At 34.6% G+C, this 27501-nt stretch overlaps 1 protein-coding gene across 12 annotated transcripts in view; it reads right to left on the bottom strand.

Moving 5' to 3' along the window:
* The window catches only part of PPP4R4 (protein phosphatase 4 regulatory subunit 4), a 65031-nt gene that overhangs the window by 9025 nt on the left and 28505 nt on the right, over positions 1-27501 (bottom strand). For 8 of the 12 annotated variants that reach the window (XM_042047109.1, XM_042047110.1, XM_042047111.1 and 5 more), the window contains 16 exons: positions 24194-24341; positions 23434-23507; positions 22335-22441; positions 19738-19845; positions 16741-16862; positions 15082-15204; positions 12732-12901; positions 11590-11709; positions 9712-9789; positions 8247-8330; positions 6866-7048; positions 6028-6133; positions 5152-5299; positions 2471-2615; positions 1542-1583; positions 1376-1450 (listed from right to left, as the gene is read on the bottom strand). In XM_042047109.1, the coding sequence (XP_041903043.1) occupies positions 1376-1450; positions 1542-1583; positions 2471-2615; positions 5152-5299; positions 6028-6133; positions 6866-7048; positions 8247-8330; positions 9712-9789; positions 11590-11709; positions 12732-12901; positions 15082-15204; positions 16741-16862; positions 19738-19845; positions 22335-22441; positions 23434-23507; positions 24194-24341 (1833 nt within the window). Of the gene's footprint in view, positions 1-60; positions 1031-1375; positions 1451-1541; positions 1584-2470; positions 2616-5151; positions 5300-6027; positions 6134-6865; positions 7049-8246; positions 8331-9711; positions 9790-11589; positions 11710-12731; positions 12902-15081; positions 15205-16740; positions 16863-19737; positions 19846-22334; positions 22442-23433; positions 23508-24193; positions 24342-26513; positions 26595-27501 lie in introns of those variants that run through there. The other 4 variants (XM_042047118.1, XM_042047119.1, XM_042047120.1 and 1 more) reach the window with 4 other exon arrangements.

Here is a 27501-nt window from a genome sequence, read left to right as displayed (position 1 = left end):
CCAGCTTCAAAAAACTATATAATATGATCTTATTTTCTGTACCCTTTTCATAATAAAAAGTGTTAAGTGAACCATAATTGTTCTATTTTTTTCATGTAGTTCTAATTGCTACCCAATTAAGAAAAGAAAGAGGTAATTAATTCAGGTCAGGTTTGCTGGAAAATAGTTTCTACAACGTCAGCTACTAAAATTAAGGACATTTATTAACATATCCAGTATTAAAATCTTTAGCAGTCAGACACATTTAAGTGGGGTGAATGGCTCTTCATCTCTCTGGGACTGCAACATGGCACAATTTACAGTGTCCATCTCAGGTTCCCCAAACACATGCCTCTCACAAACAATGCTTATTGAGGCCTTTGTGATAGAGAAGGGTTGCACATATCAGTGGCCTGTATCATAAAAATTCAGGTGCTCTTCTAAAGCATAGCTGTAGAAACAGGGTAAAAATTGATGTCATCATACAATACACAGTAACAGAGCACACTGGGGGCTATTTTGCACCATTCAAATGCTTTCATACAAAAGCATTAATTGTATCCACCTGGAGACTACTAGAGCTAAGTTTAAGACTTTGAATGTGAATATGCAGATCCTGAGAACAAAGCTGAACCATTGGCTCGAGACACTGGAAGTGGCAGGAAGTCTGTGGGTCAGGTATATTTGCTCATACTGACCTGCAATAGCTACTGACATCAAAGCAGACCACAAACATAGGAAACAATGACATTTTTGGGACACTCTTGAATCTGTTCTAGTTCACTACAAAGAAGCTCATATACTACAAGTCAGAGGAAGCATGTTAACAGTATCAGGATCTTCTGAGTCCTATCAGCTGCTCAGCTTGTCCCACCTCAGGCTGGAGGGGAGGCAGCAGAACGGAGGACTGCAGTGGTCTAATTTAGGCTTTGTGGAGATGCAGTATGTGGTGAAGATGTAAGCTGTGTGCTGAAGTGCCTACTGCAGCTTTTGCTTTTCTCTTTTTCCTGGGTAACAGCAAAGGCTGTAACACAGAGCATTCTTCGGCTTCCTTGGGACAAAAGAAGTTATGACATTAATTTCTTTGCCTAGAGAAGCTGTATGTGAATTCTGAAGTGTTTCATTGATGAGTGTATTACATTATACATGGTATTTCTCAAGAAAGTCAAGTTTGCCTTTCTAATTGATTCAGCAAAATTTAGGTAGTAAAGAAAAAAGTTACATGTTACTTTGAAGGACTTAACCCTATTATAGAGTGTAAAATGAAACCACACACAGATTGTGAACCTATCAGGTCACTCCAAAATATGCATTTCCCCTACCTTAAAATTATTGCCTCATCAATATTTAGCTACAAACTATTTTAAAATAATGACAGTGTACTGATAAAATATACCATTTCCAAAAGGAATTGTTCTTGTGTCTCTTTTTCTTGATCCAATAAATCATTTTCATAAAATCTTTTCTGAAACTTCAAAATAAAATCAATAAAAATAAAAAATCACTACATGAAAATGGAAACTAAAAGTAGTTCCTAAGTATTAAAGTTACTAAATACTTACAGCATCTACAGAGATCTCCATTCTGTCCAATTCTAACACTGTCTGTAAAGAAAATTAAAACATTATTTATTATTACACAATGGCATGCCACACTTTGAAGTAAAAAATTTCCTTTTCTTCCTAAATATTTGAAGCCTATGCCTTTATTTTTGTGCTACAAATGCAGTTAAAAAGTGTCAGAGAGTATTCTCAGAGCCCTGCTGAGACTCACAGAATGAACAGACTCACGGACTATCTACACAGAACTCAAAATACACTCAAGGAAGCACCAAAGCAAGAATAGCTACAGCACAGGCTTAGGAACCAGGACTGAAAAAAGCAACTCAGGAATCTGTGTGTAACTCAGAAGGTTCCACACAGGTGTTCACCCAGTCTCTCCTGCAGACTGGCCCTGTAAGGAAGCCGCCTACTTGAGCTATTTCACATCATGGTTTCTAAGTTTGAGACTGAGCACAGACATTCCTTGAAGATGTACTTTTCTGAATATTCACCTTACAAACACATTTGTAACAATCTTACAATCCTGCAAATGCTTTGTCTGTATATTGTAAAATATATAGATTAACAAGATATCTCTATCTCACAGACCTGATCAGTTTTACTAGAATCAACATTTAATCCATTCTCTAGTCATTCACTATTTTTTTCATAAATGGTCATTGGACTAAAATCCTGAATTTCAATCAATAGAAAATAACTGCACTATAATTAACCAAGGAAATAACCAAGGAAACATCAACACTACTAAATTTCACAGAATATACTATACTACATTATCTTTTAATTGTTCAAAATTACATAACAGACAATAGAATTTTTTAAACTCCTGTTCTTACATGGAGAAAATCAACAGAAAGCATCACTTTAATAATCTTAAATTTCAATGATAACCCCGAGATAAAATGCTGCTGAAAAGGAAAGATGCTTACTCTTTTTACAATAGTCAGGACATCCTTGTCTTTCTCTTGACACAGAAGTTTCCTTATACATAATTCCAACTGCTGAAGTAAATGTTTATCAGTGGGAATCTTCAGAGTAGATTTAACTTTTGGCAACAAACAGCATAGCTTCATTCTACAAAAAAATCCCCAAACCACCTAAATATTCACTTTTTGATGCATATGTTTAATATTTATTATTAATTCTCAATGTATTCATGCTAGCATTTGACACAAAATAAATAAATTAGGTGGTCTTATTTTTCAGAAGTGATTGTTGCTTATGTGTTGTTTCCAGACATACTGTTTTCGAAAACATCTCTACAGATCATGACTACAGTCCATAAACATGTCTTTGGTTTGCTTTGGGTTTTTTTTAATCTAGAAAAATAAGGAGACCTCTGGATTTTCCAAGTGATCTGCACACTTAACTTTATCAGTTACCTAAATATCGTGGAAGTCTTGTCCATCAGTACAAAGGAGCCCAAGTCTCACCACAAATCATGTTACTGCAATTCCATACAACTGCAAGGATGAAAATGTATCAGATAGACTAAAAAGAAGAAAAGAAAGCCCTTCTTTCCCCTTCCTTATTCTTCCTGTTTATGTCTGGAGGCTGCCCCTGCTTGTGCTGTTCAACAAGGCCAAGCACCAGGTCCTGCACTTGGGTCACAACAACCCCACACCACTACAGGCTGAGGGGCAGAGTGGCTGGAAAGCTTCCTGACGGAAAAGGACCTGGGGTGCTGGTCAACAGTGGCTGAACATGAGCCAGCTGTGCCCAGGTGGCCCAGAAGGCCAATGCCATCCTGGCATTCTGTGTCAACAACAGTGTGGCCAGCAGGACCAGGGCAGGGATTGTCCCCCTGTACCCCCACACACTGAATCTCATGTCCAGTTCTGGGACCCTCACATAAGAAAGACATTGAGGGGCTGGAGTGTGTCCAGAGAAGGGCAACAGAGCTGGGGAAGGGTGTGGAGCATAAGTCTGATGAGAAGTGGCTGAGGGAGCTGACGAGGAGTGGTGATTAGCCTGAAGAAAAGGAGGCTCAGCGGAGACCTTATCATTCTCTACAACCACCTGAAAGGTTGCATTGTTGGGGTTGGTCTCTTCCCCCAAATAATAAGCAATAGGACAAAAGGAAATGGTCTTAAGTTGCTCCAGGGGGACTCAGATTGGATTCAGGAACAAGTTCTTGACCAGAAGGTTTGTCAAGCACTGGAACAGGCTGCCCAGGGCAGTGGTGGAGTCACTGGAGGTATTTAACAGACATGCAGATGTGCTGCTTAGGGACATGGTTTAGTGGTTGACTTAGCAGTCTTAGGCTAATGGTTGGACTTGATGATCTTAAAGGTCTTTTCCAACCTAAACAATTTTGTGGTTCATTCCCTTGATTCCAAGATATTGTTTCTAAACTGTTTATATAAAAAATGTGCTCATTGCTTTTTATTTCATTAACACCGAAATACTCTGCAAATTAAACTAAAAATGTTTCATGCAATTGAGCAAATAAAAATTCCTCGATTTGATCAGACTGTAATAGCATGTAATAATGACTAGTTTTAATCTACAGAAATAGATTAAAAGAAACACCAAGAACAATACATGGATATATTCTCTGTTGAACTCAGAGTCAACTGGCTTTGGATCAAAGACAATCCTTTGCCAGACATAGTAACTCTGTGATTATAAACATTCCGAAAAACTTTCTCATATGAATTCATCCTACCATTTTTACACCTTCAAAAGACTTTAATTATCATAATTTCCCATTACCAAGAGTTACACCACACTGTAGAAATCCAGAACAGTATCTCCCTAAAGATGTTTTAAAACCATCAGCTAAAAACAAAGTCTAACCGGTAAACTTCACTCCACTGGAGACTGTGCATTTCTTTTGTACAAGAACAATTCAGAAAAGAATTACAACAAAATTAATTTTAATGTCAGCTAAATGATTGCAAGTTAGTTCAAGTTTCCATTAAATTTTAATATTGTAACAATAGAGCTTTTAATTAAAATATTTGTTATAAGCAATAAACTACTTCAGATTATATACAAATTTAGTTTATTGTTTTAATATAATCCTCTTAATTTAATGACATGAGACATGAATGTTAGTCTGTATGTACAAAATGGCTTAATTTTTAGGATCCTGCTTAGTTGAGATGTGGTAGTTATACTAAACACAGTGTATACTTTAAGTTTCACTTGGTAATAAACAGTATGTGGTGAAGCTTCCTGAGTGCACACCTGTAGTTTACACTTTTAACCTCATTTCTGATGTGAATCATTCATGTTGTCATCGTTAACATATCTGAACATCTAATATTAATGCTGCACAGAGTCACCATCCCTGGAGGTATTTAACAGACATGTAGATGTGGTGCATTTCTTTCCATCTATTGCTCGCTCCTCTGCCTCATTGCTCCCTTCACTCCCAAACCACGACACTTTTGATTAGTCTCTCAAACACTCAGAACTGACCTGCTTCTGGGATTTTCTAGCATCATTCCCACACTCCCTTACATCTTTAATACTGGTTGTTCTGAAGGGTCTTTATCTTTTTACTCAAATCCCATTATTTAAGCAAAACATAAAACTTCTAACAGTATTTCTTAATATATTATTTAAAGCTTTTTTCCTGTACACTGCTACATATTCTTCATACCTGACATTTGCCACTGGGTCATGTGTAAGTTCAAGCACAGGTAAAAAGAAGTATTTACAGAAGAATGATTTTGAAAACAGTTCCATAATGAATTCACAAGTATCTAAAAATCGAAGTCTGTTCCAGTAACTTTTTCCTTGGCCCAGTTCTGAAAAATAAAAATTTGCAGATACTATCTGTCAAGCTTTCAATGTCAGAAAACATTTCACAGGTTAACCTTTGACCTGAAGATGATAATCACAGGCATCAAAAGGCACAACTTCCCAGCCTATCTCAGTTCCTTCTTTTAGTGAAAAACTAACATTCTGAATTCAATTAATTCTGTCAGTGAGCACTTGAAAAAGCAAAAATAGCAAGTGAACTAACTACTATGTAAACAAAGACCTCTATGCCTTTCAAACCACGTCACAGGAGTATCAAAATTACTGTGTAAACATTAAGTAATGTTAATGGGAACTGTTAAAACTTCTCAACTATCTTTAAAACACACAGCATACACCAAAGCGTCAACTTAAGGTGACTGATTAATAAATTAATTTCTGAGGTTTATTCAGCATTTCTTATGCTGAAGGCCCTAGAGAATTTTACTTCTACAGAGGAACTCTGCTTTGTATACTGCTGCTTAGTAATTTTGGGTACAAGAAGTAGGGTTGGAGGGGTCTCGGCATATTATCAGTTTCCTGCATCGCCTCTTCCCCAATCCCCTTACATATATGCACAGTATGTTTTGCTGGTGATAATATGACCAAATGAATGTCTTCCAAGAGTAATCCTTCCAAAGATGGAAGGAAATTACACTGAATAAATGTAACTATAAATAGATCTTCAGTCAAAACTAACTTTCATTTCTAGGTAATGGAGGAAAAATCATCTTACGTTCAATCAGTTTCTGAATAACCTCATGTCTCTGTTCTTGTTTGCGATTGTAGCGCAAATAAACGCAGAGAGTCCGAGCAGCTGCTTTTTGGACTGGCAGGACATTCTTGAAAGAAATAAAGGGAACATAATTAAACATATCTGAAAGAATATGACTAAAAACATATAACAATTCTAGAATTAGAAAAAAATAGCTAAAAAGTATCCTAACTTTATAAATTTTGAAATAATTGTCATAATGTAAAGGAGATTTATGAAGTTTGGCCAATTCATGAGACACCTACTTCTTTATTCCTTCTGCCCAACTTGTCAATTCAACTATTTTATAGGCACCTTAAAATATTCCATGTTTGCAAGGCACCTTCTGTATTTCAGGTGTTAGAAATAAAACTTACAACATCTTTTCTTAAAACAGTTTTATTCTTGAATTAACTCAGTAAAATTTCAGACTAATAGCTCTAAATGATAATTTCTTTTAGGAATACAGTGTTCTTTCATAAAGAACAAACACAATGTAATGTATGAAATCAGGAAAAAGAAGGCATATGTCAGAGGAAAAGGCTTTGATTTAACTAGAAACTAACTGATGATGAACAGAAGGAAAGGGAAGAAGTCTTGGATAGGAGGAAAACTGTCAATCCAAATTTTGCTCCTCAAATGGGGGCAAGTTTTCAGTGAAAATTCTCATAGAAAAAATCCCATAGCTTGATATACCATATGAAAAGGACAGTACTTTAATGTAACACAGGAAGTACTACACATAGGAAATATCCAGTGGTCATTGCTCTAACTCGCATAAACAAATAAAAGCAAATGAGAAAGCAGCAGGTGGGCTCACATTTGTCAAAATGATTGTCAACATTCTGTGAAGAAAACGGTAATAGATCTGATCACTGGATATGATATGAGGGAGACATGCATATTTTTGTAGTAACTTCTCATGCGTTCTCCATTTTAAAGAAGTCGCTGCTCTCTGTTCTGCTGTTGTTAATGCAGGAATCAAGTCAGGAATAGAGAGTAACTACAAACAGAAAGATAAACATTAACTTTACATTTTCGGGCTACGTGTCTTGTCACTATGCTTAAAAAGCATATCACAACAATACAAGATGGGAAGACTAATCCAAAAGCTATTCCAGTAGCTACTAAATACACTTTCATCTCCAACCCCTTCTCCTGACAAAGGAAAATTAAACACCGTTCTCTTTGTAACACCCTTTTACAGATATTAAGACTATTATGCCAACTCTCCTCAGCATTCTCTTTCTCAAACCAAACGAATCCCACTTCTCTTTTATTCTCTTAGTCTTTGCAGTTATTGTTCTCAATCCCTTAATTAGTTTTAGTAGGAATTAATTTTAGTAGGAATCATACACCTTTTCTCAGTAGGAGGCAAAGAATTTATAGTAGCCAAGCTAAATTCCCTTTAGCACTAAGAAAAATGAAACAGACTGCCACACCCAACATTGCATTTGCTTTATGTTATATATATTTACAGCTGTAAACATCTGACAAATTCGAGTTTTTAAATTACGCTGTCAACTTCTGTCCATACAATATACTGCTGCAATATCTCAATTTATCCACACATTTAGGAAGTCTGCTCAAAACCAGCATCTTTTCTGTTCCATCTTAGAGGTGAGGAGTCCTCCAGAGCCACATAAAATTAAATTAGAAAAGTTGGGAGCTGAGTACAGATCTCTTAATTCAGTGTCTTTACTTCAGGAAATAGATTTCCTTCTAGCAGAAGCCTGCAAATGGCACCCATGAGCAATTGACACATTAATATGAAAAAGATTTAAAATAGGTATTAGCTATCATTCCCTTAACATGAAAACAAATTTTGTTTTCACTTAACTGTGGTTAATCAGAAAAAGAAGATGTATAACTGTTCATTTTTTTATTAACTCTAATCTTTCCAAAACTTTTTTTAATGTTAAAGTTTATGAAGTCAACAATCAAAAAACCCCAAACAGCAAAACAAACAACAAAAAACCCCCCAAAAAACCAACCAAAAAACCCAAAAAAACCCACCAAAAAAACAAACAAAAAACCAAAAAAAACCCAACAAAACAAAACAAAGCCAAAAACAAACAGAAACTTCGTATCTCTCCAAAGCAGAAACTAATCATGAAAGCATTTTCCTTCAAAATTTGTCTGAAATTTGCTACTACCTTCACTTAGAAAGAACATTTAAAAAAACACATGGGAACACCCACCTTGCTTTCTGATCCACTGTTTTCTCCTCCATTAGTCATTAGTTCAAGGATTTCAGGAAGGTGACCTACTAGGGCATCTAACACCTATTTAAAGAAAGGCTGCATGAAAGAGGTCTGTAAATGAACTCAACTCCATTTTTAACTCTCACCAACATATCCCTGCTGATACCTTTTAAGTTACTGCTCTCTCATGTTGAAAAAAAAAGGAGATTAGTTGCATTGATGAGGACTGGGATTTAAAACTGATATTTTAATGTAGTAAGTAATATAAGCATTACAGGTCTCAGTTTTTATTTATGTGACCAGACAAGTTTTCTAAAATATCCAGAGAATATAATATTTTAAAATGAACATTCATCCTTAAGAAAGATCTGTGTTTCATCAGGAGTTAAGAGCCTGAACAAACAAAAAGATGCTTTTTTATATTTGTCAGCTGTATCTTAAAAGCAATTTTTCCTGTGTTAAGAAAAGATGCAGTTGATAGACAAAATACAATATATAGCCTATAGTAATAGACGAACCCTACTTTCAAATATTGTGAGACTTTAACTTGACTAGAAAAGTACATAACTGTATATTTTTGTACCAATTCAGACTGAGGTGGTATATAAGATAAAACTCAATATATTTGTTACGATTCATATAAACATACACAGATCAAAACAAGGAATTTTTCAAGGTCACCAGATGTTTCTAAGTCTCAACCTTCAGGTGTTCAACTTGAGAAATCTTCTAATATGGATCAGAATTTCCTAAACTATATGTTCTACAAATACTATTAATTTTCCTGAAAACACCTAACAAAAGGTACTGAATGAAAAAAGAGCACCTGAATACAAAACTAATTTTTCCATGCCATATCCAAAGATCCTCATAGAAAACAAGAAACATCAACTACTGGAGTAACTGGTATCAGAGGAAATGGTGATTTTGTCTCAAGCATAAATATGTCTCTTTTTTCCAGCCAAAAAAGTTTCACTATGTTAACTGCAATATAACTGATTCATGTTCTATACAGGTATCCTTGGATCAAAACTCTTTCTGTAAATCTTGATCTCTTAACCATACACAACTTCTTCATCTCCTCTTCAATTGGACAATAAAAATAAAACAAAGCAAAAGACCTTGAATCCGATCTATTCCCAACTATTATTTTAATATAGTACCAAACCCAAAGCTTTTTAGAGTTTGTAAGGTAATAAATAATACAGCAAATAAAACTATTTAGAATTAGTATTTTTAAAAGATAATAAATTTAGTGTGGGTTTACTAAATTCAAACACCTTCCTATTTTCCTCTTTTTTTATTCACAGAAGGCTGGCTTACGTGGTATCTGTGTAATAGAAGTAAAAGCTATTAATCATTTCAAATTGCTACTCTACTGTGTTACTGAAGAGTTATTAAATATGAAGATAATCTGCCTTGATGTAATAAGCAAAAAGAAGTTTCAATAAAAGTGTATTACCTCCAGTGACTCATCCTGTAAGAGCGTAACCAGTTCTTTATGTATTGTATACACATCAGAATTTAAAAGCTTAGCAACCTAAAAAATGACAGTAAGATGGCAAGGTGAAACATTCTTTAGTTCTATGGCATACCACCACTTACTTACTTTACAGCAAGCATGAAGAGACACAGAAAAAATTGTTTAATATCAGCTTCCTAAAGTTGTGTACTTTCCCACTGATCACATTAAAAATATGCCCAAGAAACAGGTCTATTATGTATGACACATGCTTTTAGAATTAAGTCTATTTCACATTTACCAAAAATGTTTAAGGCTGCACTGCCAGGCTAGAAATTTCTAGGAGAATATTCAAATGTTGTAAATTAGGAGAGTTGAGAGTCAGCCTGCCATATAATTTACAAAAGATAAACATAAAAAACTTTCTTAGCCAGTGCTGGATTTTAAGCTTCCCCAACCTTCCATCTGAAGTCTTCACTCCTCACTTCTTTAGGTTTTTGACTGTGACTTATGTGATTCATAAGTCTCATGTAAAATTTTAAGAAACACTAGTAGTCCATCTCCATGTTATTAAAAGGATTTTATAGCAAGCATAACACAAACTTGAGGAATGAGATTTTTTTGCCACAAGGAATATTTAGATGATGTTTTTTAATGTTTTTTTAAGCCAAGTGAAAATAAGAGCTTACTACCAATCAAGATGAAGCTTTAACGAAATGGCTACAAGGACTTTTCTTTTTTGAAAAGTAATCCACCTAACAGGGAATGCCATAAATTACTCATTTCTGTCTGTCACGTGGTTGCCTAGTTATGCTATTAAAATTAAACCAACAAGAACTAAATGTACATTTAGACCAAGGCATAATTTTACAGGTTTTTTCAAATGAGCTAAAATACTTTCCTTATATTCAGGCAGTACCTTAATAGTGTTATATAGCTAAAACAAAACATTATGTAGAATTAAATGCTGATTTTACAATTTCAACGATTATGCTGGATTATCATTCACTAAAACAAGGCATCAACAGGTAATGAGAACCGGAAATCCATACATCTTTCTTACAATGGTGGAAATAATGCCATTTTTTCCTCTACTAGTCATTTAAATATTTTCAGCAAATTTACCAATCTCCTCAGCAACAAAATGGGATCAAAGCTGAGCTCAAGGACTGAAACACAAGGATTCTCAGTAAGAGAATATGAAAACATCGAAGATTTCTCTATATTGGTTTCTGTATTTAGGAGAGTGTATTTTAATTTCTGGAATTCACTCCATATAGCTAATACTACCTATGCATTTATACTTTTTTTTCAATTTTATGAAAATAATAAAGTAGAACATATATAAGCTGAAAAGAAATATAAGAATACATATGCTGTTACATCTTCATAAATTTCCAAGTACTTTCATATTAAATTGAGCATTTCATCTGGATTTGTTCCACATAAATATTCCTCACATTCCACACCAGCAAACTACAGTTCTGAAGGTTTTGAGGCACAAAAAGGGCAAGTTCCTTTCTCCCATTTGTCTGTTTTCTAATACCACTGAAAAATTTCAAATATTATAGTTACTGCATTTGTTTATGTTTGTGGTACTAGATCATTAAAAGTTTCTTTAAGCTTTTGCTCCTTACAATCTGACCTAACAGTAGTCTCTTGTAGCCAAATGTTACACAACTTAAATAAAACAATGTGCATATATGGGCTATATACAGAGGCTGGAAGGAACTGAACACCCTTGACAAACTAAGTAAGTTCAATATATTTTCTCCAGTCTTTTTATTTTGGTTGAACAATCACAAATGTAAGCTTAAAGAAGAAAACAAAAGAAAATAAAGCCATGTGAGCAGTAACAAAGAACCACTGTAGACTTACTTCAAAGAAGCTTATGGCCATGGTGTATCTGACAGGAACTTCGGGATCATGGCAAAGGCAGAAGAATATAGAATAAAGTTCTAAATTGAAGTTCTTTGGATCCACAAAAACAATCATGGCCTGTGGAAGGACAAAGTCCTTTTTCAACTACACAGCTAAAGGATCACACTATCAGAGATTATCAGATGAACTTGAGAGATAACAGGCTGTTATTTTAAGGAGGAAGTGTGGAGGTTCTGTTGGCCTTGTTAAAACACAGGCACCAGACAACATCCGGAGCTGAGAACTAAACTGAATTTACGTATTCCAAACATGCTGTAGGCTTTTTTTGAAGATAAGGACTAAAACCATGAGATATAAAACCTCAGTTTTATAAATATTGTTAATGTTTCTGTACTCTAGCAAAACCTGTAACTGGATACCTCAAAAACAAAGAACATTTTAGCAAGCAGCAAAGCAAGAACCTGACTTTCAACATGATCATGTTTGTACATACCCTGGTTTTGCTCAAATAAACCAACAGATGTCTACCTACATACAGTGTGCTTGCCTTTAAAAGGCAGAACAAAAAATAGTTGTCTACTGGCTCTTGGTGCAAACATGTTTTCATTGAATACAAATGCAGAATGTCAAAATACAAAGTGGATTTACAGAAACATGAGTGGTGTATTTAAAGACCTCACATAAAATTGAAAAGACTTTCTGTACTCAGGCAGGAACATCACTAAAACATCAACCTAAGCATTCCGTTTCCATCTTCAACTCCCTAGAATGATGTGACACAGTGAATGTAAAAGTGTAGATTCAAGTGATTTGAAACTGGGGACTCTGTTTCGCAGACATTTTCCCAAATCCTTTGTGCTAAGAGTCTGGAGAAAATGCGTAGGAAAGAATAAGACCAGTAAACTCTTAGAACACCATTTCCTCTGTCAAAATTTGCCAATAATTTTCTGAGGCTCTGAGTAATATTTCTTGCTAACTCTTTTGGACAACCTCACTAACTGAAACTTTGCAAGAAAGAGTTAAAATCTAGCTAATAATGAACAATTTGGGAATAACTCTTCTATCACTCACGTATTCCTATTTAGTGAACTATATGCATTACACAAATTAATATTAAACCTTAAATTAATATTACTTACTGGAAAATTGTAAGCACAGTTCTTCCTCACTGAAATATACTTCTTTTCCTGTTCCAGAGTTTGCAGATGTAGTTGATTATCATTGTGTCCATTTTCCTGCTGTAAACCCAGTGTGGAAAGCTTCTTATAAAATTCCAAAAACCGCAAGTGCTGTTCAGGAGTAAAAATGCCTCAAAAAAAGAAAAAAAAAACAAAACCAAACAAAACAACAAACTTTCCTCATTACAAATGCTATTAATAATGTACCCAAACAAATCTTATTTTAAAATCTATCAAAGATCTTGATTTTATCCCTCCTTTCCCTCCCATCCCCTTGAATCTAGCAGAGTATAAACAGTACACACAAGTACTCAGAACAAACTGCAATGCAACTAGCAAGAAGAATTCAAAACTACAAGTGCATTAGTAGTAAGAGAATAATCAAGGAAAGGCTCAATTTTCTACTCCAGAGAGGGAAGAAAGCTATCAGTGACTGGTACCAAGAAGGTTGAAATGCTTAATAATTGTATTTTCTTTTTCAAATTCCACTAGTGTTATCAGGCTGAGTACAATTAATAACTGTGACAAAGATTCAAGCTTTAAGTAGAGAAGCAACAGGTCAGTGAATCTTAAGTGTTACAGTGGGGATTATAACATTTAATAGGTTTTCAAAACGTGCAGAGTCAGATGTGCTTCATTCCAGTATTCAAAATACTTAAGTACTAGTTGCTGAATTCATAAATAAGTCAAATAATGGAACAGAAAAGGGCTGAAGTGGTACTGATATTTAAGAGTTGGAGAGGGAAAGACAAGCCATATAATTAGGTAAGTCAGGTTCCTTTCACATGTTTGAAAAAATTGAAACAAAAAAGAAATAAAAAAATCTACTACAAAATACCACCACCACCCTCCCTCCTTCCAAAAAATAGCAGTAGACAACATGGCAAAAGGAAAACTTGTCAAACTGATTCAATTTCCTAATATGGGGTAACAGGACCTGTGAAACAAAAGAGGCAGTAAAGGTCATGACTTTCACAAGGGAACAGGAATGAGAGATTAAAAACTATAGAGGTGCTCTAAAACTGCTTGGAAAAACAACTAAGAAAAAACTACCCATGGACTACTGACAAGACAGGCAACTACATAAAGAAAGTTCTATCCTAGTTGTGGTACCATTCAGTATTTTCATTGATTTTCTGGATGCTGGACAAGAGACTTCGCTTATTCAGTATTCTGAAAGCATCAACCAAGGACAGACTGCTTATTCTTCAGAGACAGAGTTTAAAATGATCTTCAGTAACTGGACATATGGCCTTAACACTTTAGACTATTATTCCATTCGAACAGCAGTAAGGTACCATGCTTAGCCTGATCTGCATCACCTGCACAAGGCCAGGAAAGAGAAAGACTAACTAGCTGCTAGATTTATTTTTATAAAAAAGCAATTTTTCCTACTGAAAAATGTGAACAGCAATGTATCTGGCAAGACACATGAAGTAACCCTTTCACTTTGTTCAGCTGTCCTAAGGCATTAACACCTCATCAGATGGAGTTTAGAGGTGAAGAAAGATCAGGAATTAGTCATTCAACCTAGAGAAAAGACTGGAAAAACATGGTAAATACAGGATGAACTGTTCTAGCCATCTGTTTTTGAAAATAATAGCTTGACACTGTGGAACAGCCATTTCAAGTAATTTGTAGTGAAGCAATGGTCACTTTGATAGTCTCTAACATAATCATGGAGGTTCATTTTAGAGAGCTGTAGGAAAGATCAAAGGTATTAAGAGCCTAGGGGGAAATTATAATGTAAAGCCATGATTCTGTGCTGCTCCTCCACAGGTAATATATGGTGGGCAGAATTATCAAGGAAAGATGTGCTGTGCTCAAGTGAAAACTCAAGCACAAATTATGGGTATAAAAATTATGCGTTCAGATTCAGCCTCAGCTGCAGCTGGGGAATCCACATGCCATTAGGTCTCCTTTCTCCCCTGAAGTTCCTTATGGGCCACACTCTGCACTGTGCCTTAAAAGGAGATCAAGCACAGAAACGAACATACAAAGTTAAACATCATAATATTTTCAAAGGTTTCTAGTTTTAAAAATTCAGTCATCCAAATCACAAGCTCCAGAACACCCAAATAAATCAGTCAAACCAATAAAGATAAAACACCATCTTTCCATCTTTGACCCTGTCTAAACAAAACAGAACAAAAACAAAAAATAAGCAGATGGTCACCCTGAGAAGAAATTTCCAAAATCTAACTAACTACCATTTAATTTGATACACTCAAATCTGGATATTTTCCAAGGGGTTCAAATTCTCCAATCCTCCCTCATTTTTAAGATTTTAAAAGAAGAAATTAAATCATACCATATAATCCATTACACAGTTTCCCTAAATGGAAAGATAAAGAAACTAGGATAGATTCATCTGCTTTGAAGGATTTTTCACAGAACGATTTCACTAATGGGAGAACAGTTTGACTCCGATCATCTGAAAAACAAAAGAAATTTTTAGAGTTAACCATTGGTCAACATTTTAAAAAGAGCACAGAGACTGAACTTCTGTAATACATTAGAAAAATTTCATTTAACAGTCTTAGGATTACTTCTGGCAGGCAGTCACTGAAAAGAGGTAAAAAGAATGATGAGCATGTTAATATAATACAGGTCCTAAATTTAATACCCTACCTGTTACGTTCATTTGTTAGCTTGTTGTCAGTGAAAAGGCATCCCTCGTTAAAGGATGAGGCATAGAATAAATAAACAGTCACTACCTTCTCCATGCAAAAGACTGTAGAGAGAGAAGGAATACTGAAGTACTCCTACAACAGGATTTCCTACAATAGTAGGCACACAGGGAGATCAAGACTGAACATGACTGTGACAGTAAACAGAAAAATCTGGATATGCTGCAAGTTGATTTTTTAAACCTACTGAGAAGTGTTTCAAAATCTTTTGGTATACAATAAATTCAGAGAAACAAAATAATTAAGGACACAGAAAAGAAATTAAACCATTTAGAAACTAAAGCACTCTGCCTTCCTTATAAAATAAAGAAGCAAACGTTTAAAGAAATTTATATATTTTGACTTATTTTAAATAAAATCACTGTATAAAAATTTTTGAGTTTTAAATAGATTATGATTTTTTTAATGGTAGACCAACAGTGAAATTCAGCAAATAATTTTGGCTGAACAAAGTTAGGTTGGCCTGAAGAAATATTTTAATATTGTGGAAGAGAAACTCTAGGATGCAATTTTGGGTCATCTACCTTCAAAAGTGCTCATTTTCTAGTTAAGCCACGAAAGCACACCCAGTTTCTAGAAACACATTCCTTACAAACCTGTAAATAACCCCTGATTGCTTTCTCTAAGCTTCTTACAGCAACTCAAAGCAGTAGTTACAGCAGCGGGTGGGGGAGGAGGAGTGAAGACTGAAAGGTGCAAAGAGAGGCACAAACTTGATGGCATGAATCCAAAGGCTCAAGAATTACAAAATTAACCTACTATCATACCTAATGATATAAACACTAACTGCTAAAAAGTCCATTTATGGTATTCTCCCTAAAACTATATTATTTTTTCTTTTCCTTATCCACTCCTCTATATGGCTTAAATACTACCATATATTAGTAATTCATCACCAAGTTCCTGTACAGTACATTTTTGTTGAGCTAACACTTTGTATTCTGTGTATTGATAGCACTACATTAATTAATTAAATCTTAGCAACACAATATTCCCATAATTTATACAGTAATTTTACTCATTCCATTTAGGCACATTACATTAGGAACTTGAAATATGATAACTGATTTCATGGACAACTAGTTCACCTCCCTTAAAACTTTCTGCATGTCAAGCACTGCAAGACATGAAATAGAAGGAAATATAAAGGATAAAGCAATAAACAAAATAAAATCAGAAATGTCTGAATAATGCAGACAGAACAAAAAGCATTTAAATACAATTATAAGATGCACTAGAGCACTAAGAACTGGGCTAGTAAGCCTAAATTAAATTCTTACCTGCATCAAACATATCAAGCAGATTCACTAAGGTCTCAAAAGCTGCCAGGCGTACACTGCTGCCCTCATCTCTTGCCAGTTCCACTAACTCAGGAAGCACCACAGTTTTTGTTAGTTCTGTCCTGCAACGTGAAGCAAGCAGTCAAAAGAAAACTTACAATGAAACAATACTGCCACTGCAAAACAGAATTCTTCATTGAAATAGTCATTTAGATATTTTTTGGGAAGATTTGTTCATGTCTGTTTAGTTATTTCTTCATTTACCTACTATTTATCCTCAACATGACACACTGAAGAGCTTCCATACTGAAAACACTGAATGTTCACCATTTCTTATGAGATTAAATCATCTGAAGCATTGAGAAGGGATTAAGTAAAATCTTCAGAGAGAGAACAGTTTATAGAAATACATTAATGCTAAAAATAAAAGTTGGTGAGGAAAGAATCAAAGAAAAATACACAGGACAGACCACTAATTGATAACAAAGTATTTAGCCCTATCAAACCCACTATTCTAAGGCTGGGTAAATTACCAGTACTGCTGTCATTTGCCACTGCATAATACCTATAATTTTTTAAAACTTTCAACTCCCAGGTAGAATAAATTAAATTTAGTTAATTTTAATGACACTAAACAGAATTAAGAAAATTTCCTTTCCAGTATGGTTACTTATTAGTATAAGACATAGCCACCTTGTAATCACTGAAAACAACATTTTTTGTTCTTCTTTCACACTGCTTAGTATATGTTGAACTTAAACTGCACTTGGAGGAGTGAAGAAAATGAGACAAATGCACACTTTCAATTATTATTTTAACACCTGGCTGTTCCTAAACCTATTTTAAATGTAAAATAAAACTGCTGAAAGCAAAGTCACGCAGATTCATATTAACTGTGAGTGCTTCCTACAGGCTACCACCAAAATAATTTTCGTAGCAGTAAGAAATATTCTCTAACTATATGCATATCCTAGGTAAGGGATACTTTACTCAGAATAACATATTTGTACTGTTTAAAAAAATTTCTGTATTATGCATAACAAGTCATTTTCAAAGCCAAATCCATATGCTTACTTCTCAGCTCTTGACTACAGCACAGGTTGACTGAGAATGTTAAAGGAATCCATGGAAATGGAGACAGTATCTCAAACTTAAGACACAAAAGAATTCCCATGGAATTGAGCAAGAACAAATGAGATCGATAAGAACAGACAGCCTAAGAATGACCAGGAAAGAAAAGGGTAGGACTAAATCCTAAATCAAAACATAGAAATAGGAGGAAGGGGGAAAGAAATTTTTTTTAAAAATTGCAAATGTTTCTTTGGATTTCCAATTTAGTGGCATCAAAAATCTTCAAACTAATATGATGGACAGAAACAGCTCTCCCTTCAAAACACAGTAGTTATGGAATAAAAAAACCAGGCTACTCCCTGGAGGTAGAGAACCCTCTCTTTCTCACATCTTTTATCTCCCATTAAACAGAATTCAATTTTGTGATACACAAAGATACATGAGACCCATGCACACAGTAAAAATAAATGCAAGTTCAAATTATTCAGTAATTCAGTTTAGTAAAATGCCTGTTAAATCACCAGTTTTACAAATATCAACAGTACTGACAATAGTACCCTTCTTTTCTTTAATAACAAGTTCTTTTATATTGAAAGACATTCAATATGTAAAATGTTAAAATGATTTATCATGCTAGCCTACATTTTGTTATAAAAAAGAGTAAGTACAAAAAAAAATTAGCAAATTTACTGTGATGAGTATAATATGGTTTCAACATTATTCACATCCTCTGAACTTCTGCAAGACAAAGACCTTGCAGAAGAAGTGCCTAAAGCACATGGATAAGTTTATTTTCTATGCAATAAAGAGAATTTTTTCTAGAAATCTAGAAATTACTAACCTATATGACATTACAAAAAAAAAGAGAAATTAAGTTTTTAACAGCAATGCTTAGCTCTTGCTGTGAATTCCTTATATCTCTATATTCCCTAAGCCCATTGCTTCAGAAATTTCTGGTGGTTTAGTTTTGGGGGTTTTTGATGGTTTTTTTATTTATTTTTTTAATAACTCAGAATCTAAACCACAATATAATTCTCAAAAAAAACCCCAAACAAACAAACAAACAAACACCCCCCAAAAAGAAACCAACAACAACAACAAAAAAAAAAAACCCCAAAGAACCAGAAATCATTCCACAGCTACAGGAAAGCATCCTTTCCACAAACACCTGTACTGACATATCACACTCAAGTACACAATGGATCTTTCCAACTGCACTTCAGTTTCAGCCTCATCCTTGAATTTGCTCATAGATTTACAATTTTAAAAGCCAGGTGGACACTCAAGAACTAATCTATCTCTGCTGTCTAGCACTGGGTAGGGAACATTACTTGATAAATTTTCCAGTGTGTAAAAGGAGTTACTGCTTTTTTTCTGCCTTGACAAAATACCAGGTAGAGAGACCTCGAATTTAAAATATTTGTTCACTCAGAGACCAATCCTGTGTGTAATTAACATTTTCTTGTATTAAAGTTTCAGACTTTTTCAATCCTATGCATGAATACTGAAGACCATCAAGCTTCAAGTAAAAGTTGATACTGAGCTGAAATTTGCTTACAAAACCCATTTGGGATCCTTTCTCAGACACTGCACAGTAATTATTAAAACTGCTAATACTTGTCAGAATTTTTTAAAAAGCCAAATACCACCGATGGGTAATTGAGATGATTTCAAGAAGCTACAGATGAAGTGATTATTTACAAAAAACTGTTGGGTTTATGGTTCAGCAATTTTACTATAAAAGAGAAAGAGAAATCTAAAACCGGAAAATGGACAACTGCCAACAGCCATTTCCTAAGATCACATCTGTACACTCCAAATTCATTATTGAGTATGCATGAATTCAGCAATTTTAAAGGGAGTTCTTAAGTTACCATTTTAGAGAAACATTTTGCATTTAAGATCAATTAGGCAAATTGTACTCACCCTATTCCTCGAGCTACATGTTCCAGTTGCCGACACATGCAAGTTCTAACTTCATATTCCACATCCTGGCACAGTGATTTTACCAATGGAAGAACCTCTCTTTTAACACTAAAAATGTGAACATTTTTTATTAACATATAGAACAAGAATATAGAAAATCCATTGAGTAGTACTGAACTTTACTCATATATTACTTGTTTATCCCATATATTACTAATTCATAACACATAGTAAATTATTTTTCTGACAATTAGCAATTAGAAAAGAATATTGTACATTGGATGCAAATATGTGCTACAAAGAAACAGGAAAAGGAATATTTACTGTCATTACCATTTGCTCATACTTCATCTATTATTTCTTATAAACTACAAAAATAGTAGGTAGGCTACTGTAGTAGTAGAATGCTGTCCTCATTTAATAACCATTTTCAGCACAATTTCTGAACAGCCATTGAAAGAATACAAAGAATTACATAAATGGAAATGTAAACCCCAATTAAATGTCTGTAATACCTCATCTTTGACATGCAGGTATCACCCAAGACATAATTAGGAAGAAAGGAGAAGAAGAATTTAAGATTAAAAGATTGAGTGCTGCCTTCAGGCAAGTAGACCAAGTATTCATGTAAATCAATGGCAGATACAAAACAAAAATTTTGATTCCTGTTAAAGTAAAAACACACACTACAACTTGGCAGAATCAGCCATTGTGTTTCCTTTCACTGCCCAAGATTCTGTCATAAGTATTCATAAAACATCTCTATAAAAATTCTTATGTTATTGCAAAACTCAAGATAAATAATATGTAGACACAGACAAGCAAATTTTCAAGCCAGCTTGCACAGCCTCCATTCATTCCAGTGAAAATTAGTTTTTTAATTAATTTTTCTTACAGAAGAATTTAGCCTGAAGTTTCAAAAATTACACAGTCTTGGAAGTTTGGCATTTTAGAATACTCTAAAGTAGGGGCTACAGAGAAAAAAAGACTTTGTAACTTAGAACACTGGAACAGAGGGTAGAAAAACTAATGTTCTATGACAAGGACAGGATATAAAATAACCCAGGAGTAACATCAAATAAAAAGTTTTTAATTATAGTATACATTTTATGAGGAAAAACTGCGCCATTCTGAAGAAGAAAGTGAAGATATGCTTATGTATTGCCTACTCCTGGGGACAGATACGTCTTCTGGGCCTGTACCAAGAGCCCTACGGAAAGGGGAATGAGAATGTGTCCTGAATTTTAGTCAGTCTGCCACATTCCAAACCTGGGGACCCAGCTCTCTTTTCAGGCCTCTGAACTGCACTGAGAGCTCTCTACCAAATGAACAAGATGTCCCAGAAAATTCTCAGTTATCTTCTTAAAATGTAGTGGTTGTGCAGAAAAGGTGCTATTATCTGTTCACTGAAATGAGGGGATTCCTACTTCTGAACAGCAAGGAATCACCTTGAAGAAACACAACAAAAAACACAACATAAAAAATTATGGCTACTAATTAACACTGCTATATGTTCATATAAGATTCCAAGTAACCCGTAAAGTCACTTATTTTCATGAGAATGTAACATCAAATAAATAAATGCAACTGCTCTTCTGCCAGAGTCCTAGAGATTTGGAATATAAAGGTTTAGAAGGCTTTGGTAACATTCTCCAAAAGCACTACTCTACCATGTTCATTAACTTTTGAATGTCCAACAATGTAAATGGCAAATGAAGATTTAAAGAGTTTCCTTTTGGCTGCTTCTAGTTCTTCTTTATTAAAGGAAAAAAACATAGCTCTAAAGAAATTTATTACTAAATATCTTGTCATAGTGTCCTGTTGTTCTTCTTTTGTGTTATACTGAATTCTTGCATTTTGGGGCAAATCAAAATCATTATTAGAGTGGACTTCCTCAGCTAGACAGTTTCTGTGCATTTAGTAGCCCGCAGTGGATTTCTATTGTAATTCAAAGTCACATTGTGCCAATTGCCCAGATAGGAAACACATTTGGTGAAGTGGTCCTGCTATCATAAGCCTGGGTAAACTGACCAAGGAATGTACCACACCAATTGCTTTGGGCAGATGAGTTACTCAGATTTACTTTCATTATTGCACTCTCTTCTGTCCAGACTCACAGACACTGAATCTAAGGGCTGGATAATATCAGGGAACAGCAGTAGTTCCTGATGTATCTACATTTTAATTAGGGATAGAAAAAAACAGATCTACATGCTAAATTTGGTTACATAATAAAAAGCTGGGAATAGAATTCTTCTGTTTATGACAAGAAACTCCAAGGAGATGAAGCTGTGTTTTGTGTCTGTAAGTTGCAGAGAAATCCACTTTGTGGCTTATTTTCTAGTAATAAAAACAATATGGAAGAATGGCATGAAAATGGTATCTATTCAAATCTGTGAAAGAGCAAACAAACTCAAGTTATAAAATGACAATCATTAGCAAGTCTGAACATGCTAGTTAAATAATGAAAGGGATCTGTAAAAAAAAAGCATTTCATTTTTGCAATGAAGTCTACTTTTCTTGTAGTAATTTCTGTCCACTAACAAAGAAATACTGGTTTACACTGCGGAATGAAAATATATGTACAGTCTACTTACATATGAGCTTCAAACTTGTTAGCTACTTTTCCCATGATTTTACAACTAACTAAGCGGGACTGAAGTGTTTGAGAAAGCTGTGCTTTGGAAACAAGTGGATTCAGGATCTATATGGAAAAAAAAAAAAAAAGAAGAAATATAAGCAGAAAAATTGTGAGCATTAAATAAAGTATTCCTCTTCTTAAAAAAAATCTAGAAAAACATGTTCCAAATGTCATTAACCTTTTCACTGAATTAATCAGTACTAACAATAATGGCGCCTATGAACATTAATAGTCCCTTTTTTTTAAATGACACCTTTAAAATTACATTGCCATTAGATTTTAGAGGTGACTAGAATAATTTCTATGTGCTTCATCCAACCTAAGTTTTTACCCTTTAGAAGTTTATTTTTTAAACAGTTCTGGATTTTACTCTTATTTTGATGAGAAATTTTATACCACACAAACAATCACATATTTAAATCTCCATATTGTTTTAAATTATAAACACGGTAAATATGCCTGTTGAAAAGCTTTTAAACTTAAAAAAATAAGAATACTTAAAAGTGAATAAATTAGCTGACTAAAGGGGACTGGCATTATAACTTAGTGACAGATTTTCTTCTTCCTTCTTGAGCTACACAGTGAAAAATTAAGAGTGTTTGCAGTGCATTAGGGTTTTGGTACATCAAGAACAACTGAAATACACTAAGGAATGGCTCTCCAGCATTCAGTTCCATTTAGCAGACATAGCAGACTGGAATTTTAGTCCAGTAACAAACAAAAGGTAGTTTCTTCATGAAAACACAAAGTGAGATACTATTCTGTAAACCAAAACAGACTGCAGGAAAACATGTTACAGAGAATACAAGGTGCAGTGGAAGTGGTACAGTGGAGTGTGTGTGTTGACTTTATTTGCTGAAGAACACTACTTTTTTTAAGGTGACTTCCTGTCTTGCCTTTTTGCACATTCGTCTCTTACAGGGTGTTCGACAACCATTACCATTCTCACAGGTACAGAACTGCCACAAATCTGACTGAGGTGAATAAAACTTGCAGGGAAATACAATCTTACAATCTTAATATTATTTTTTGTTAGTGTGAGAGATTATTATTACCTCATGTCTGACAGTTTCTTTTGGTAAAGCTTCTATTACAGCAAGAAGAGTTTCTAACCATGCATTGCTGACACCTGTTTAAGAGAAATGAGTTATACATGATATGTTATATTGTACATACCATGACTAAACGAAAACATACATCAGTTTTATAAAATTTGCTCTTTTCACACGTCTTCAAGGAGCTATGTATCTGAAAGCCACTATATATTCAAGACTTCAAAGTAAGAAATAGGATAGGTAAGAAGCAAAGTCTACCCCCATTTCTTTTCCCTTTCCAATTCCTATATAAAATTAATTATTACTCTGATTGCTTTATAAAGCTAATTTCCCTCTTTTAGAAGGATGTTCTTTTCTTATGCCCACTGAAACTTTCTAGTTTCACAATAGGCCTTTTTTTTCCTTTGTATTCTAAAATTAGTGTCAAAGAAATTAAGAAAAAATAGTCAACACAGAAGAATTGTCAACCCCCCTCCATTCTCTCAGCCATAAAAAGTTGGTACTTCAGGAGAAGCTCAGACTCAGAAACAACTTTGGGATTTAATCCTTCAGACAAAGTCAGAGGGTTTTTTTGCTTCAATGAGAATTACACTTAAATGTCAGTATGAAAGTGGTCATCATGCAAAAATCTTTCCATTCATGCCAGTCTAGATACAAAGTCACAGTGACTGTACTCACTGTTGACACAGTATTGTAGGGTCACTAAAGAAACAAAACACGTAGAAGTCATCAGTCATGAGAGTAGCTGTACAGCCCTGACCTGCATCTCTGTGTTCCACGTTCTGGAGAATGATGTGTAGGAAGGAGTGGGAGTACGTATGAATGGACACCGACTCCTCTTGCAGAACAGTCAAAAAAGAAACAGCAGCTGTTAACTGCATTTCCACTCCTGCAACATGCAGAACCTCCTGTATAATTACAAATTGTAACAATTTAGAAAGTGAGGCAGAAATGTACTGAAAGAATATCCAAATTTTTATATTCACTTTTAGAATTAATATGCAACAACCTGAGTAAACTGTAAAATCTGCTGTAAAATTATTTTCTCTTAACAGCAATTTATTGCAGACATTAAATTTTCTTATGGTATAGCATGAATCTTCTAAGAAAAAAAAAGTTAGTTGTAATATTTCTGAGACTTTAAGTTTCATCAATGCATATGTGTGGATTTTTCCACTTTACAAAATGAGAGGTAAAACTAGAGCAGCCAACACTTGCACTTCTGCTGTTTACGCACATGAATTAAAAAGAACTATTTCATTCATTCATTCAGTGAGAGATACTAAAATAGCAGAAGGCAATTTAAATTTCATCCCTTGACTAACATGGAATGCAAATGAAAAGTACATAAATATAGTCTTAAGAATAAAGCAAGATATACAAGAATATTTATCTATGTAACTAAATATTTAGTAGTCTGCGCTCTGACACACAAGAAAGTCATTAATTAGGTTGTCTTTAAAATCATAAATTCAAAAGTTAAAGTTAACATGTTGAAATGAAATGAAATGAAATATTACTTTTTTTTTTAACTTAAAAAAAGACAATTTAAGTTTTAAATTTCAGATTTATGCACAGACCTTGCAGGATGCAATCTATGATGTAGCATCCATTATAAGTATTAGTAACTGTAAGTATCTATCAACTAAGTGAACATTCCATTTGTTTACTTTTCTAAACATGTCTCTCTATTTCATGAGAAAATAAAAAGTTCATTATTCTACTACTAAAGCATTACACTCATTTTACAACTGATTCCAAACTCAGTAAGAGTTTAAAGCCCGTGTTTTCTATTTAGCACTTTATATATGTGGTTTTGTTTATTTTTTAAAGTGCTTGAGATGAACAGTGTTTTCTCAGATCATTCACCAAAAAACAAAAATAAGCCTGGATCAGATTAAAAAAAAAATTCATTTTGCAGCTAAGTGCATGGTTGGTTATGGATTGGACAGGTGCACTCTCCACTGGGTTACAGACTGGCTGGATGGCCAGGTCCAGAGTGCTGGTGAATGGAATTACATCCAGTTGGTAGCCAGTCACAAGCGGGTGTCCCCAGGGCTCAGTGCTGGGGCCAGTCCTGTTTAATTTCTTAATTAATATCAAGGCCGAGGCCAATGGTCCGAGGTTCAACGAAGGCAAGCGCCAGACCCTACGCTTGGGTCACACAAACCCCATGCAGTGCTACAGGCTGGTGGCAGTGGCTGGAAAGTGGCTTTCTTCACTGGGCGGGTGGTCAGGCATTGGAACAGGCTGCCAGGGACATGATGGAATTTCTGGAAGCGTTCAAAAGGCATGTGGATATGGAACTTAGGGACATGGCAGAAATGGTGGTGCTGGGTAAACAACTGGACTTGATAATCTTAGGACTTTCCCAACTTTAATGATTCTATGACTCTAAGTATTGCATATCAGAAGAATTTTGCTGAGAAAATAGTTTGTAGAGAACATCTGAGATATTACTATTTGACTTGGTAAAAACCAAGAAGTTTTCATTCTACAAATGTCAAAAAATTTGTAGGTGCAAACGTACAATTATTAGTTTATCTCAGTTCAAGGAGAACCGTAACTTATCTCTCAAGACCTCTGTTTACAGCCACATTCCTTTTTAAAAGGATTCTCTGTGTCCTTGCTCCCCCAAATGAAAAAAAGGAACAGAACTGTGCTGCTTTCCAACAAAATATTTACATTCAATAGCCATGGAAATTGCCTTCTTCTTATTTCCACAGACTATCTCCGTTACTGTTCCTCCACTGCTATTACAGCCACAGCCAAGAAAGAATAAGGACACCTACCAATTTTGTATTTTGAATATTTTTGGGATCAGAATACCTGTCCATACTGTTCTGGGATTCTGGCTTGTACTTGTTCAAAAAGACATCCCCAAGAGAATCAAAAGCACTATCTTCACACTGCAGATGCTAACACAGCAGTGCAGACCAGAAAATTATGGAGCAGTGCCAGGTTAACCCTTGGACTTGATGAATTTAAAGGTCTTTTCCAACCTAAATAATTCGATGATTCTATGAATTCAGTTTTCTGTACATATTCACTTTGTACGCAATACAAACAGGGTTACTTACCAACAAACAAAGTTTCCAAATAGTCTCCTCCACTGATCCACATAACTCTGGATAGTCATGTGTGAGAACACATTCTCTGGATGTGCCTCCTCATGGACCTCGGGAGACATTGAAATATAAATTTCTAGACTGCTTACACACCTGCCTGCACTGATGTTTACACTCAGAACTATACAGTTCCGCATTTGGAAATCTATGGGTCTCCTCTTTCCATCTTCACACAACCCAAGTTGAGTAATTTAAATTTAATTAACATAGAATTATTTATTTAGGAAGTAATGTATTTTTCTATATATGGATACTCCACAAATTTTCACTCCAGACTAAAAAAACTCTCCCTATCTATCTTACTCAGACAAGCATATTTAATGGAATTTAAGGGCATTAGCATGTTCTTAACTGTTCTAATGTCTACAAGTTAAACTCAGGCATCAAAACTTAAAATTTAGAAAGCCTGGTTTATTCCATTAATTGGAAAAAAGAAAATTTGCCTCTAGTTTAAATGCACATTTTGTCTTGCAACAACTGAATTCTCTTAAAAGAATGCTGCAAGCACAGACATAGTCAAATCATTTTAGTAATTGCATTGATATGATAGAAATTTTCATTTAAGACTAAAAGACACAGAAATAATGGAGATTACAGAAGCTCAAGAATACAATGAGAACGGACCTTAAAATTAATGTTAGGTATAAGAAAGGATGAAAATCACCCCATCTTTTCCTAAACTATAAAATCAGCTGTGGAAAAGAAAAGCTTTCAAGAGGAGGCTGATATATTAGAAAAACAAGTAACTACGAAAATGAGTTTGGAACTAATCAGACAACACTGAATAAAGCTTGATGTATATACAACAACAAGAATAAGCATAGTTTGCTGCAATCACAGCATTTGGAAAAATGTCTTATTAAGTCAATCAGATAGATGCCTGCAATCTCCCTCTCTCACTTTTGGTTGCAGAGCCTGCAGACGGAAAGCAGGAAAAATA

This window comes from Corvus kubaryi, unplaced genomic scaffold, assembly GCF_017639235.1.
Source record: "Corvus kubaryi isolate FWS band 111438036 unplaced genomic scaffold, C.kubaryi_AGA036_p1.0 66, whole genome shotgun sequence".
NCBI lineage: Eukaryota > Metazoa > Chordata > Aves > Passeriformes > Corvidae > Corvus > Corvus kubaryi.
The sequence above is the reverse complement of the archived record's forward strand: the minus strand, read 5'-3'. Positions and strand labels throughout refer to the sequence as shown.